The sequence below is a fragment of the Canis lupus genome, chromosome 10 (assembly GCF_003254725.2).
Source record: "Canis lupus dingo isolate Sandy chromosome 10, ASM325472v2, whole genome shotgun sequence".
Classification (NCBI taxonomy): Eukaryota; Metazoa; Chordata; class Mammalia; order Carnivora; family Canidae; genus Canis; species Canis lupus.
Window position 1 is genome coordinate 45,282,026 of NC_064252.1, and position 16,287 is coordinate 45,298,312.

General features: G+C 36.9%; 1 protein-coding gene across 10 annotated transcripts in view; it reads right to left on the minus strand.

Moving 5' to 3' along the window:
- Positions 1-16,287, minus strand: part of VWA3B (von Willebrand factor A domain containing 3B) — a 256,331-nt gene that overhangs the window by 190,682 nt on the left and 49,362 nt on the right. For all 10 annotated transcript variants that reach the window (XM_035696404.2, XM_025464606.3, XM_025464618.3 and 7 more), the window contains one exon: positions 15,139-15,264. In XM_035696404.2, the coding sequence (XP_035552297.1) occupies positions 15,139-15,264 (126 nt within the window). The remainder of the gene's footprint in view (positions 1-15,138; positions 15,265-16,287) is intronic.

The window sequence follows — 16,287 nt, forward strand, 5'->3', positions numbered from 1 at the left end:
GCCTAATTTATTGGCATATAGCTGCTCATAATATGTTTTTAAAATTGTATTTCCTTGGTATTGGTGGTGATCTCTCCTTTTTCATTCATGATTTTATTAATTTGAGTCTTTTCTCTTTTGTTTTTAATAAGTCTGGCTAATGGTTTACCTATCTTATTAATTCTTTCAAAGAACCAACTCTTGGTTTTGTTGATCTGTTCCACAGTTCTTCTGGTCTCTATTTAGTTGAGTTCTGCTCAAATCTTTATTAACTCTCTTCTTCTGCTGGGTGTAGGCTTTATTTGCTGTTCTTTCTCCAGTTCCTTTAGGTGCAAGGTTAGCTTTTGTATTTGAGTTTTTTCCAGTTTTTTGAAGGATGCTTGAATAGTGATATATTTCCCTCTTAGGACTGCTTTTGTTGTATCCCAAAGATTTTGAGTGGTTGTATCTTCATTCTCACTAGTTTCCATGAATCTTTTTAATTCTTCTCTAATTTCCTGGTTGATCCTTTCAACTTTTAGCAGGATGGTCTTTAACCTCCACATTGTTTGAATTTCTTCCAAATTTATTCTTGTGAGTTAGTTGTAGTTTCAAAGCATTATGGTCTGAAAATATGCAGGGGACAATCCCAATCTTTTGGTATCGGTTAAGACCTGATTTGTGACCCAGTATGTGGTCTATTCTGGAGAAAGTTCCATGTGCACTTGAGAAGAATGTGTATTCAGTTGCATTTGGATGTAAGGTTCTATAATATCTGTGAAATCCATCTGGTCCAGTGTATCATTTAAAGATCTTGTTTCTTTGGAGATGTTGTGCTTAGAAGATCTGTCATTTGTAGAAAGCAACATTTTGTAGAAAGTGTTGAAGTCTCCCAGTATTAGTGTATTATTATCTAAGTATATCTTTACTTTGGTTATTAATTGATTGATATACTTGTCAGCTCCCACATTAGGGGCATAAATATTCATGATTGTTAGGTCCTCTTGTTGGATATAGTGTCCCTCTTCATCTCTTACTACAGTCTTTGGGATAAACTTTAATTTATCTGATGTGAGGATTGTTACCCCTGCTTTCTTTGGGGGACCATTTGAATGATAAATGGTTCTCCAACTTTTCGTTTTCAGGCTGTAGGTGTCCTTAGGTCTAAAATGAGTCTCTTGTAGACAGCAAATAGATGGGTCTTGCTTTTTTATCCAGTCTGAAACCCTGTGTCTTTTGATGGGATCATTAAGCCCATTTATGTTCAGGGTTACTATTGAAAGATACGAATTTAGTGTCATCATAATACCTATTCAGTCCCTGTTTTTGTAGATTATTTCTTTGGGCATCCTCTTTCTTTTACAAAGTCCCCCTTAATATTTCTTGCAGAGCTGGTTTGGTGATCACATATTCTTTCAGTTTCTGCCTATCTTGGAAGCTCTTTATCTCTCCTTCCATTTGGAATGAGAGCCTTGCTGGATAAATTATTCTTGGCTGCATGTTCTTCTCATTTAGGACCCTGAATATATCCTACCAGCCCTTTCTGGCCTGCCAGGTCTCTGTGGAGAGTTCTGCTGTTAATCTAATATTTCTTCCCATATAAGTTAGGGATCTCTTGTCTCTTGCTGCTTTAAGGATTTTCTCTTTATCTTTGGAATTTGCAAGTTTTACTATTAAATGTTGAGGTGTTGAATGGTTTTTATTGATTTTGGGGCGGGGGGACCTCTCTATCTCTTGGATCTGAATGCCTGTTTCCCTCCCAAATTAGGGAAGTTCTCAGCTATGATTTGTTCAAATATGCTTTCTGGTCCTCTGTCCCTTTCAGCACTCTCTGGAACCCCAATTAAACAAAGACTTTTCCTTCTGAGGTATTTCCCTTAACTTTTCCTCATAGTCTTTTAATTGTTTTTCTCTTTTTTTCCTCAGCTTCCTTCCTTACCATCAATTTATCTTCTCTGTCTCACTCTTTCTTCTACCTCATTAACCCTCATCGTTAGGACCTCCAGTTTGGATTGCATCTCATTTAATTGATTTTTAATTTCAACCTGATTAGATCTAAATTATGCAGTCATGAAGTCTCTTGAATCCTTCATGCTTTTTTCCAGAGCCACCAGGAGCTTTATAATTGTGCTTCTGAATTGGCTTTCTGACATCAAATTATAATCCAAATTCTGTAACTCTGTGGCAGAGAGTACTGTTTCTGATTCTTTCTTTTGTGGTGAGTTCTTTCTAGTCATTTTGCTCAGTGCAGAGTGGCTAATCATATTTGGTTCTTAATCTATTTTATTTGTGTATGTAGTGTAAGACACTGATGCATTTTCATTCTTTTGCACGTAGCTGTCCAGCTTTCCCAACACCATTTGTTGAAGAGGTTGTCTTTTTCTCACTGTATATTCTTGCTTCCTTTGTTATAAATTAACTGACCATAAAAGCTTGGGTTTATTTTTAGACTTTCTATTCTGTTCCATTGATCATTATGTCTGTTTTTGGACCAGTACCATATTGTTTTGATCAGAATAGCTTTGTAGTATGTCTTGAAATCTGGGATTGTGGTACCTCTAGGTTTATTCTTTTTCAAGACCGCTTTGGCTATTTGAGGTCTTTGTGATTCCACACAAATTTTAGGATTATTTGTTCTGTGAAACATGTATTTTCATAGGGATTGAATTAAATCTCTAGATTGCTTTTAGGATGGACATTTTAACAATATTGGTTTTTCTAATCCATGAGCACACTATCATTCTGTGTTGTCTTCAATTTCTTTTATCAATTTCTCTTCTGCTACTTCATTATTAGTGTATATAAATGCAACAGATTTCTGTATGTTAATTTTGCATCCTGCAACTTCACTAAATTCATTTATCAGTTGAGGCAGTCTTTTGATGGAGTCTTTAGGATTTTCTTTATATAGTGTCATGTCATTTGCAAACAGTGAAAGTTTTACTTCTTCTTCACCAATTTGGATACTTTTTTTTCCTTGTCTGACTGCTATGGCTGGGACTTCCAGTACTATGTTGAATAAAAGTGGTGAGAGTGGACATCTTTGTCTTGTTCCTGATCTTAGAGGAAAAGCTCTCAATTTTTCACCATTGACAACATTATCTATGGATTTTTCATATATAGCCTTTATTATGTGGAGGTACGATCCTCTGTTGAGAGTTTTTATTATAAATGGATGTTGTACTATGCCAAATGTTTTTCCTTCATCTATGGAGATAATTGTATGGTGTTTATCCTTTCTCTTGTCAATGTGATGTATTACATTGATCAATTTGTGAATATTGAACCACTGTTGCATCCCTGGAATGAATCCCACTTGAACATGGTGAATGATTTTTTTAATGGATTGCTGGATCTAGTTTATTAATATCTGGCTGAGGATTTCTGAATCTATGTTCATCAGAAATATTAGCCTGTGGTTTTCTTTTCTTGTGGTGTCTTTATCTGGTTTTGGTATCAGAGTAATACTGGCCTTGGATAATCAATTTGGAAACTTGCCTTCCTCTCCTATTTTTTAGATAGCTTGAGAAGAAAAGATATTAACTTTTCTTTAAATGTTTGGTAGTATTCACCTGTGAAGCCACCTGGTCCCAGGTTTTCGTTTGTTGGGAGTTTTTTGATTACTGATTCAATTTTGCTGCTGGTAATTGATCTGTTCAAATCATCTATTTTTCCTGGTTCAGTTCTGGGAAGATACATGTTCCTAGGAATTTATTCATTTCTTCTATGTTGCCCAATTTGTAGGCATATGATTTTTTCATAATATTCTATGATAAACCTTTGTATTTTTGTGGTGTTGGTTATCATCTCTCCCCTTTCATTCCTGATTTTATTTGAATTCTCTCTTTTTGATGAGTTTAGCTAAAGGTTAATCAATTTGTTGATCTTTTCAAAGAACCAGTTGGTTTCTCTGTTTTATTGTTTTTTAAGACTCTATTTCATTTATTTCTGCTCTAATCTTATCATGTCCTTATTTCTCTTGGCATTGGGCTTTGTTCTTCTTTTCCCAATCCCTTTAGGTGTCAGGTTAGCTTGTTTGAGATGTTTCCTCTTCTTGAGGTAGGCCTGTATTGCTAAAATCTTCCCTCTTAGAATAGCTTTTGCTGTATCCCAACGATTTTGAACCATTGTGTTTTCATATGTCTCCATGTATCTTCTTTCCCCTTTGATTTCTTGGTTGCCCCATTTATTGTTTAGTAGCATGTTATTTAGCCTACATGTATTTGTGTTCTTTGCAGCTTTTATTTTTCTGAGATTCATTTCTATTTTCAAACCACTGTGGTTGGAAAATATGCATGATATTATTTCAGTCTTCTTGAATTTATCAATTATTTTGTGGCCTAACATGTGATCTATTCTGGAAAATGCTATGAACATATGTTCTCAATTCCCTTGAGTATTTACCTAGGAGTGGAATTGCTGGGACATAAGCTAACTCTATCTTAACATTTGAAGACTTGCCAGACTTTTCAAAGTGGGTGCACCATTTTACATTCCCACCAGCAACGTATAAGGTTCCATTTTCTCTGTATCTTGCCAACACTTGCTATTGTCTATCTCTTTTATTATAGCCATCCTTGTGGGTGTTAAGTGTTATCTCACTGTGGTTTTCACTTATATATCTCTCACAACATCTTTTCATGTGCTTCTTGGCCATTTATCTATCTTTTTTGGGGAAATGTCTGTTCAAATTCTTTGTCTATTTTTCAATTGGGCTGTTGGTCTTTTTTCTGTTGAATTGTAAAAGTTCTTTATATCTTCTGGACACTAGATCCTTATCAAACGTGATCTGCAAATATTTCCTCCTATACTATGGGTTGTCTTTTCATATTTTCCAGTTTTATTGAGAATTAACATACATCACTAAGTTTAAGGCATACAGCATGATGGTTTGATTTTTATATATTGTGAAGTGATAATTATAATAGTTTCAACTAATACAATTAATAGATTCTTGTACAAACACAACAAAAAGAAAGAAAAAAAAGGAAAAATTTTTCTTCTTGTGAGGAGAACTCTCAGGATTTACTGTCTTAACAGCTTTTCTATATATCATATAGCAGCATTAGCTATCATCATGATGTTGTACACTACATCCCTAGTACAGGCATACCCTGTTTTATCATACTTCTCAAATACTGTGTTGCTTTACAAATTGAAGGTATGTGGCTACTTCACATTGAGCAAGTTTATCAGAACCACTCCTTTAACAGCATTTGCTCACATCATGTCTCTGTGTCACATTTTGGAATTCTCATAATATTTAATTTTTTTCATTATTATTACATTTGTTATGATGATCTGTGATCAGTATGACTTGCCAAAAGCTCTGGTGACGGTTAGCATTTTTTAGCAATAAAATAATTTTTGAATAAGGTATGTACTTTGTGTTTTTTTAGACAATGTTATTACATACTTAATAGACTACAGTATAGTGTAAATATAACTTTTTATGTACTGGGAAACCAAACAATTAGCTTGAATTGATTTACTGTTATATTTACTTTATTGCAGGGATCTGGAACCAAACCCACAATATCTCCAAGGTGTTCCTGTATTGATATATGCAGTTGTCTTTTAAATCACATAAGAGAAGAAAAAAGTTATAGTAAACAAAAACTACATTTATGCTGTTTTTTTATAATTTACCTGTGTAGTTATTGGTGCCCTCTACTCATGTGGATTCAAGTTACTCTCTAATATCCTTTCATTTCATCCTGAAGGACTTCCTTTAATATTTTTCTGGTAGGGTAGGTTTGCTAACAATGACATCTGTTTTTGTTAATCTTGAATGTCTTAATTTCTCCTTCTTTTTGGTGGGCAGTTTTGCCAGATATACCATTCTTGGTTGACAGTCTCTTTTACCAATTTGTATATTTCATCCCATTGCTTCTGACCTGCATGGTGTTTAATTAGAAATCAGCTATTCATTTTACTGAAGATTTCTTGCATATGGCGAGTCACTTCTGTCTTAGCTTCTTTCACAATTCCTTTTTTGAGTCACGTACTTTCTGTTATGAAAGGTTATTAATTATTGATTCAATTTCTTTAGTAGGTTTAGGCCTATTCAGATAGTCTGTTTCTTCTTGTGGAAGTTTTGACAAATTGTGTCTTTCACAGAATTGATCCATTTTATCCATTGACCCATTCAAATTCGTGGGCATAGAATTTTCATAATATTCCTTTATTATTCTTTTAATACCCATGGGATCTCTAGTGATGTGTCTCCTCTTTAATTTTTGGTATTTGTAATTTGTCTTTTTTTTTTTTTTTTTAGCCTGGCTAGAGGCATATTGATTTTATTATCCTTTCAAAGAACCAGCTTTTGATTTTGCTGGATTTTTTTCTAATTTCTTGTTTCCAACTTCATTGATTTCTGCTTTAATTTTTATTGTTTTTTTTTTCTTCTGGGTACAGTAGGTTTAATTTTTTCTTCTTTTGCTAGTTTCCTAAGGTAGAAGCTTTCTGATTTTAGAGCTATCTTCTTTTCTAATTTATGCATTCAATGTTATAAATTTCCCTCTAAGCACTGCTTTCACTGCATCCTAAAAATCTTGATAAGTTGAACTTTCATTTTTATTTACCACAGTCACTTTGTAATAAAATGATTCTAGCTCTGACATTTCATCATAGTTTGTGTTACATTCCAATATTCTTCCTAAATTTAATGCATCACATCTACAGGATTCTTTTTTTTTTAATTTTTATTTATTTATGATAGTCACACACAGAGAGAGAGAGAGGCAGAGACACAGGCAGAGGGAGAAGCAGGCTCCATGCACCGAGAGCCCGACGTGGGATTCGATCCTGGGTCTCCAGGATCGCGCCCTGGGCCAAGGGTAGGCGCTAAACCACTGCGCCACCCAGGGATCCCACATCTACAGGATTCTAATGAACTAATTATTCTCCCACATTTTGGAGGAATGACAATGACAGCTTAAACTCTGACTTGCAGAATCATTATATGATATTCTTACACAGATGTTTTTCTGTTTCTTTTTTTAATCTAGAAAATACAAGTTTACTGTATGAAAATGCATTTGAGTTCAACAAAATCCTGGCCCTTTTAGCAGTATCCTTGCTGCTTATTAATCAGCCCTGTCAACATTCATTTAACTATAAAGAGTTTTAAAGGTGTAAAAGAATGTTGGAAAAAATTCAGTTCTGGGAAGAAATATTATTTTCTCTTTTGCCTTGCCGGAAGTGTGAGCACTTTGCCAAGTGTTAGATTTGCTTTTGGTTACATAAGAAACCAGCTGTGCCCTGCCCTAGATCTCATCCTGCAAGTCCTACTTGAACAAAAGGGAAATATATTCTTGAGAAAATAAATATGTACAAGGGCTCTGTAAATCAGTCTGTTTTGCTTTCAGATCTTAAGTCATCATGTTGGTAAAATAGTCTTTATCTATTACATTAATTGGGCATCACTGGTACAGAATAGAGAACTTACATATGTTCTTCTACGTATGTATCAGAAGCCAAAGATCTTGGAGTAAAAGATTCAGAAACATGACATTCCCACTTGATGGGGCCATGTCTTTACATCAAGAATGCTCAATTCATCCAACAGTGTATCACTCACAGCTATGTGAACTCCAGACTTGTAGAGTCAATTGCCTCTCCTGTTTCTCTGTTTGGTCTCTCTAGAGTGCTTCAGTCTTAATAAATCCAAACTAGCCTCATCACGTTTACCTGCAAACCTGGTTATCCTCTAGTATGGTATCCATCTAGGAACTTGGCTTTGACACCTATAACTTCCTCACCCCCAAGTCCTGCCAGCCAAGTTCAATATCTGAATATTCCCTCAGATCTGCCTACTTATCACCTCTCACTTATACACCTTAACTCTCTTCCTCATCCTCACTTGGCCTCCCTCTTCTAATCTTTTTCTCACCTAGTAGCCAAAGTGATTTTTTTTTTCTAAATGCAAATCTGATTTCATCATTCCCTTGCTTAAAATCTTCGAGTGGTTTCCCACTGGTCTTAAATTAAGGACTGACATCTCATATGATGGTCTATAGACCCACCATGATCTGGTCCTTGCCCACAGTTCTAGACTCATCAAGGGCCAACTGCTAACTTGATCTCTGAGATCTACCCACAATTATCTTGCCCAAATTCTTCTAAAGTGCCATACTTCTTCCTGACTCAGGACCTTTGCATGAGTCATTCTGTTGCCTAGCATATACTCTTCCCTAACTCCCACCTCTTTACCTTATTATCTTGACTCCTCAATCTCCAGATATCCATTCCAATAATATTTCCTCAGTAAAGCTTTCCTTGACCCCAGAAATTCAATAGCTCAAGAACTCACACTTTTCCTTAGTCACACTATTCTAGCTGGTAATTATATTTGCATGTGCATCTGATTTTTTGCTCTCACCAAGCAAGAAATGGTACAAGGTGCTGCTTTATTAGCACCTATCCCATGTCCGTTTTACTTATCATGATACTCATCATTTAGCACAGAACTATGTATAGTAAGCACTCAATAAATGAAAGAAAAAATGCATTAACCTTTTCTTAGACTTCATTACATTTTAATTATGTGATAAGATAGTTATAAATCTTTTACATGTATTTTTTCATTTAATCCTCACAATAGCCCTGTGTAGTAGGTATTATCATTATCATGCCAAGTTTGCAAATAAGGAAACTGAAGCACAGATACTAAATGTCTTGCCAAGTGTCACACAGGAGTGGGCAGAGCCATGATTAGAAATATCTTTCCAATTCCAAATCTGTGTACTTTATCACAACTTATAACAACAGAGACATCTAACTGGTGGTTTAATACAGTGATAATAAAAACAAACATTGCCCCCACCCATCCGTGTGTTTAAAAAAAAAAAGTGCTCAAAACTCCTATAGAGCTTTTGGTTGGAACTGACTGTAGGGCTTCAGTGTGCCTCTAGCCTCTTTCTTGTCATTTGACATTGAGTTTGATATTTTGAACCAATCAAGTATTGGGAGTCCAATCTTGGCATAACTATACAACATGATTAGACTTATCTCCAGTGAGTAATAAAATGGTTGTGAAGGTTACTACAAATGAAGAGCTCCTGAAATGTTTTAAGCTGTAGAATCATTCAAAGAAGAGTCAAGTCTCCCTAACTTGGACAATTTCTTGAGCGTTTTGTGAGAAAAGCCATCTTCTTATTTGAGAGTCATACCTGGCACACTCAAACACACACACACACACACACACACACACACAGAATGCTCAGATGCATTAGCACCAATATCTCTGAACAGCTCAGCATCTCAAGAGTGATCCACATCCTCCTCTTTTACTTTATTAACATCTGTATTAAGGTATAACTGACATACAATAAACCACATTTAAATGTACAAACTGATACATTTTGATGTATGGTTAAGTTTATGTCTATCATCTTGCCATTTGTCTTCTATCGGCCCTATCTGTCCTTGGCTCTCTTTTTTTTCTCCTGACAGATCTTGGATCAAGTATTTTTAATTCCATTTTATCTCCTTTGTTGGCTTGTTATTTAGTAGTTATTTTAGATATAGCAAACACCTCAATATATCATGCCCTAATTTCAATTGATATTATATGACTTCATGTACACTATAAGAACCTTATAATAGCATACTTCCATTTCTCCTTTCCTGAGTTTGTTTTGTTTTTGTAATGCACTGGTTTGTTGTTGTTGTTATTGTTTTAATTGTAGTAAAATATATATAACATAGAATTTATCAAAAAAAAAAAGAATTTATCACTTCAGCCATCTTCAGGATTGCAATTAAGTGGCATTAAGAATTCATATTGTTGTGCAACCATGACCACCATCCATCTCCACAACTTTTTCAGTATCACAAACAGAAACTGTTCACCCATTAAATAATAACTCTCCATTCTCCATTCCCTCCAACCCTTGAAACCACTATTCTACTTTCTGTCTTTATAAATTTGACTATTCCAGGTATCTCATATAGGTGGGCTCATATAATACTTGTTATTTTGTGTCTTATTTCACTTAGTGTAACACCTTCAAGACTTATCCATGTTGTAGCCTGTGTCAGAATTTCTTTCCTTTTAAAGGCTGAATAATGTTCCATTGTATGCACACACCATTATTTATCCAGTCATCTATCAGTAGACATTTGGACATCTTTGGAACTTATGCATACCATAGAAAAATATGGTATCTTTGTCCATGTAGTTAGTTTCTGTGTTCTCTGTTTTTTGTAGCTCCATGATTTCCATTCATTTTTCCATTTAAAAGTATCATTGTCCTCCTGTTGGAAGCCCTTTAACATTTCCTGAAGGGCAGATGTGCTGATAATACTCTCTTTCAGCTTTCATATGTCTGAGAAGATCTGTATTTTGCCTTTTTTTTAAAGATATTTTCATGGACTATATAATTTTAGGCTGAAATTTTAAAGTACTAAAATGAAAAAAAAGATGTTGCTTCCCTATCTTTTTACTTGCAACAAGAATTCTGCTGTCATGGTTATTTTTGTTCCTTTGTATACAACATTTCTTCTTTTTCCTCTAGTTGCTTTTAAGATTTCCTCTGTATTACCAGTTTTGAGCAAACTGATTATGATGTCCATTGGTAGACTTTCCCTCATTTTCTTGTACTTGACATCCATTGAACTTAGATCTCTGAGGTAAAGTTTTCATCAAACTTGGACATTTTTCAATCTTTATTTCTTCCAATATTTTTCAGTTCCCCCTTCTCTCCTCTCTTTGGAAATTCCATCTATATGTATATTTTGGCCAACTGAAGCTCAATGATGCTCTTTTGTTTGTTATTTGTTTGGTTTTTTTTTAATTTATTTTTTATTGGTGTTCAATTTACTAACATACAGAATAACCCCCAGTACCCGTCACCCATTCACTCCCACCCCCCGCCCTCCTCCCCTTCTACCACCCCTAGTTCATTTCCCAGAGTTAGCAGTCTTTACGTTCTGTTTCCCTTTCTGATATTTCCCACACATTACTTCTCCCTTCCCTTATATTCCCTTTCACTATTATTTATATTCCCCAAATGAATGAGAACATATAATGTTTGTCCTTCTCCGACTGACTTACTTCACTCAGCATAATACCCTCCAGTTCCATCCACGTTGAAGCAAATGGTGGGTATTTGTCATTTCTAATGGCTGAGTAATATTCCATTGTATACATAAACCACATCTTCTTTATCCATTCATCTTTCGTTGGACACCGAGGCTCCTTCCACAGTTTGGCTATCGTGGCCATTGCTGCTATAAACATCGGGGTGCAGGTGTCCCGGCGTTTCATTGCATTTGTATCTTTGGGGTAAATCCCCAACAGTGCAATTGCTGGGTCTATTTGTTTGGTTTTTACTTATTATTATTCTTTTTCTCTGATTGTCTCATTTTGTATAGTTTCTATTGCTATGTCTTCAAGTTCACTAATCTTTTTTTCCTGCAATGTCTAATAATCTGCCATTGATCTCATTCAGCATGTTTTCATCAAAGATATTTTCTTCCTTAAAAGTTTTTCATCTCTAAAAGTTCAATATATGCCTTTTTAAAAAATATCCATCCGTATTCCTACTTAAATTTTTAAACACATAGAATACAGTTATAATAACTGAATTTCTTTTTCTGACAATTCTAATGTGTCAGTTCCCAGTGAATTTGGATTGATAGATTATTAAGAGAAACATTTCCTGCTTCTTTTCACTCCTAGTAATCTCTGATTGGAAGCCAATTGTGAATTTTACCTTGTTGGCTACTGCTTGTTTTTGTGTTCTTTTAAATCTTCCAGAACCTTGTTCTGAGATGAAGTTTCATTACCTATAAAGAGTTTTTTCCTTCCATATCTTGCTTTGATGATTTCCTAGGAGGGCCCAGAGCTCTACTGAATGCTACTCATTCCCTATTACTGAGGCTAGACTTTCCCAAGTAGTCCACCTGGTGCCCCATGAGTTATGAATTATTCCACTTCGGGCTGTTAAGAACAGGTACTGTTTCTGGCTGTGTGTGAGCTCTAAGCCTTTTCTTTCTAATTCTTCCCAATGGATCTTTCCCAGCCTCAGGTAATCTCCCCAGATGAAAGAGTTCATCCATACTGAACTGAAATTCTCAAGGGGGGCTCTGAAGATTTCCTGAATTCTCTCTCTGTGTGCCTCTCTCCTTTCTGGTAATTCATCCTAAGAAATCTAGATTTCTTGGTCTCCCTGGACTCTTATCTCTGTCTCCCAGAATCATAAGTTTATTGTGCTACACCTGGGATCCTTCTCCCTACATCATGGCCTGGAAACTCTCTTAAAGCATTAAGTTGAGATAATCACAGAGCTCAATCTGGATATTTGGTATATCAGGGATCACTGGTCTTTATTGCTTAGGGTCCAGTGTCTTTAAAATCATTATTTTAGGGGCACCTGGGTGGCTCAGTTTGTTAAAAAAAATATATTTCTTATATTTTTGTCAGTTTTTTCCTCCAGAGAGTTCTCATGTCCTACTCTTGACAATTTAAAGAGGTCAAAATTACTAGTAACAAGTATCTAGTCTCACCATCTTCTTATCCTAGGCATCAAGCTGATGAGTCATCCCTACCATATATCACCCTCCTGGCCTTTGGTATAACAATACACCAGCTGATCCCTGAACCAGTAAACCTGGCCGAAGGGGTGTTACACCCAGGAAGGTAGACTTTGTCTAATTCACATGAAGGTTTCACATGAATGGAAGCCCATATAACTGCCCTCCATCCTAACTCCTAACTCATCCCCTTCAGATGGCTATGCTATCTGCTTTGGCCTTGCAGGCCTTGGGCAGCCAAACATAGGGAATGGCTATGCTTTCACATTAAGCAGACCCTCCTGTGCCTCAAAACCACTGCTGTGGTGGCAAAAGGAACAGGTCAGATACCCCAAATGTGGCCTCTGGGGCCAAAGCAAGGTTATAAAAGTTTCAATGAGTACCCAACAGTGGAAAGGTCCTGAACAACTTTTGCTTTTTAAATAGAAATGATATACTTGTAGCATTTTTTTTGAAAATGTTTAGTGTTTAGCTATGTGTCTGTGTTAGACTGAAATAAAGGGACAATGATCTATCCTTCTATGTTACTGAGGCCAAAAGTTTTTCTTTTCTGTTTCCTTTAGGAATAGTATCTAAAAATCTTCTGTTAATCCTCAAACCTAACTACCCCAAGTTTAAATACTCCTATTTTATCCCACCTGTGCTACCACAACAAAATACCATAGACTTGGGGGCTTAAGCAACATAAATTCATTTTCTCACAGTTCCGGAGACTGCAAGTCCAAGATCAAAGTGCCCTCAGGCTTGGTTTCTGGTGAAGCATCTCTTTCTGGCTTGTAAACGGTCATCCTCACATAGCTTTTCCTCTGTGCACGTGTGGAAAGAGAGAAGTCTCTGGCATCTCTTCCTCTTCTTATATAAGGACACCAGTCATACTGGATTAGGGTCCCAGCCTTATGATCGCATTTAACCTTAATTACCTCTCTTAAAGGCCCTATCTCTTCATACAATCACATTGGCGGTTAAAGTTTTCATACATGAACTTTGTGGGAACAATTCAGTCCACTGTACTCTACCAAACACCTGAGCAGCAGGATCATTCTCCTTGTATAGCATGGATGCTGACTTTAGCCCATTTTCATTCTTTCAGGGATGACAGAGGACTTTTTGGGTTCATCCTGTATATGATGTCACTACAAATGAGCAGCCCCTCTGGATAAGCCTGATTAGGCCCCTCCTTGGGGACTCCAGAGAGCTGGCACTGGCAAAGAAACTGCAGCTGGGCTGCCCCGGACCCATAACTGGACACCTAGCCACACTAAAAACTCACTGTCCCCAGAAATTTCTCAGGTTGCACAGGGCAAGTCTGCCCATGCTTTTAACCTCTTCCTCTACACATGTCCCTTCCCCACTTCTCTTCAACTGCATCTCTGCCCCAGCTGATCTGGCTCCTTGCTCTCCTTTCACATTAACACCTCTGTAATATAGGCAGGGTACTAAAAGGCAATATAGACTGGCAAAGGTTCCCAAACTTTGCTGAATATTAAAATCACCTGGGAGCTTTCAAAACCCTCAATGTCCAGATCACATACTCTATGGATTCAACTGGAATGTCTCGGGGGAAAGCCAGACTTTGGTACTTTTACTAATAAAAGTAAAAGTAGTAACTAGGTTTGAGTCCTGGTTTCATCACTTCTAGTTCTGTGGCCTTGGGTACGTTACTCAACCTAAATAGAGCTAATGGTAACACCTATCTTATAAGCTTATAGGAAGAGTTAAATGAGTTAATACTGTGAAGAGCCTAGCACAGGGCTTGCCATGTAAGGGATGTGCTTTAAGTGTTAACTACCATTATTACCAGAGGTGCTGTAATGGAAATCAGTGCCCTACAGAGGAAATCCTTTACTAACTCAAGAATTCAGAAAGGAGAATCAATATATTAACTCTCTAACTGTGAAAGGGAAAAAAGTAAGCTAATGTTTATCAAATACCTGCTTGGTGCAAAGGATACATCATTTTACTTAATCTTTAAAATAATCCCTCAAGGCAGATATAATTATTTAACAGAAAAATAAAGTAAAACTTAAAGAGATTAATTCAGGTTATTGCTTAATGATAAAGTTGGGATTTGTAACCAGGACTTTCTCACTCAAAACTCAGGTTCCTCTGAATTCTCTTCTCAACTAGGTCTCTACCTTTGGACTTCCACGTCTATCTTTTCATCAGCCAATTTTAGCAAAACCCTAAGTCAGTTTAGCCAGAATCCCCCACCCTCTGTATCTGATAAAATTCCTCATAGCCTACCACCCCCAGGTGATGTCTGGTCACCAACCTGCCTTCAGCAAGAATCCTGTCAAGTGAGTTTAGCAGAATCCCCCTTTACTCCTGATGTTTCCTCTTAGGAATTTCCTATCCACCAACCCCACCCTGCTCCTTGGCTACAAATCCCCACTTATCCATGCTGCAGTCATCGCTGAGCCCAGCTCGACACTGAGGCCTCTTTCCCCTAGCAAGAGTCACCACTTTCCAGTCCAACTGGGGTTTTTTTTTGGACAATCACACACACACATACACTCTCACTCACATACACACACGCACACAAACCACAGCACAACTCTGAAAGAACTCTCATGAAACAGCCCTTCATCCCCAACTAGTAACAATTAGGCCTCTTACACTACAAACATGAATAGCACCCACCGCGGTCTATTGTGGCCACGTTAGACTTGGGTAGTTCAGTGATCAGCCTCTGGATCTGGGTCAGAGTGTTGCAGGCTTCCTCCATCTCCTTCCAAATGAGAAACACGTCCTCTCTGACTCCAGCTCCTGAGAAGAGAAACACAACGTGAGTGGGCGGCTCTGGCAGGCCCAAGAACTCTCTAGCAGTCCCAGAAGCTTGCCCACCCCAGCCAAGTTTCTAGAACATTTCTGAACATCAAATTCCACTTTCCCCACTAATCTGAGAATCATAACTAAAATCCCTAAGGAAGTACTGTCATCTCAAGAAATCATAAATGCCGACTTTAGGATCCAATAAAGCTTTGTAAATATGTGTACCAGCCATATTTTAAGATGAATTCTTGAGAATACCCAAGTAAGGTAAAGAATAAAATTATTCAAAAGCACCTAATAAAAGCCAGGGTGAGGAAGGTAAATTCAATGGCATGTGAAAGTAATAATTCCTAACCTTTCTTAAGCTAAGATTTTCCACTTCTCTGAAAACCACCTCACAGTCTTTATTTTCCCCTAATGTAAGAAATGATTCTTTGGCCTCCTTTTCTGGATCTCTACTGTCTCAATTAAGGATTAGGCTTGGCTGTGTGACATTTTTTTCAAAATTATATGGCTTCTTAATATAGATATTAATCTCATTCTCACAATCAATAACATTTTATTCCACGAGTAAGAAGTCCAGGCCATAACAGATGAGTAGTTTCCAGAGATTCCGGAGGGTGTAGGAGCAAGAGGGAAAGGGATACGACCATAGAAGTGCAACATGAGGGATCCTGTAGTGGTATCTTGACAACATCAATATCAATGTGCTGACTATGGTAATGTTCTATAGTTTTGCAAGATGTTATGACAGGGGAAACTGGGTAAAGAGCACCTAAGTATCTCTATTAGTTCTTAAAACTGTGTGAACCTACCATCATCTCCACATACCTCTTGACTAGAGCCTGTTGTGCACATGAGGCCAGTGGTGACTCCAAGAGGCCACAAGAGAATCATCTATTCAGTGGCATCCCTGGGCCCAGCTACTGGCCTGGTACTACTCAAGGCAGCTCAGGGGCTACCAGGGAGTTCTAATATGGTTGCAGAGACAAGAATCTAGCAGATGTATTCTCTAGT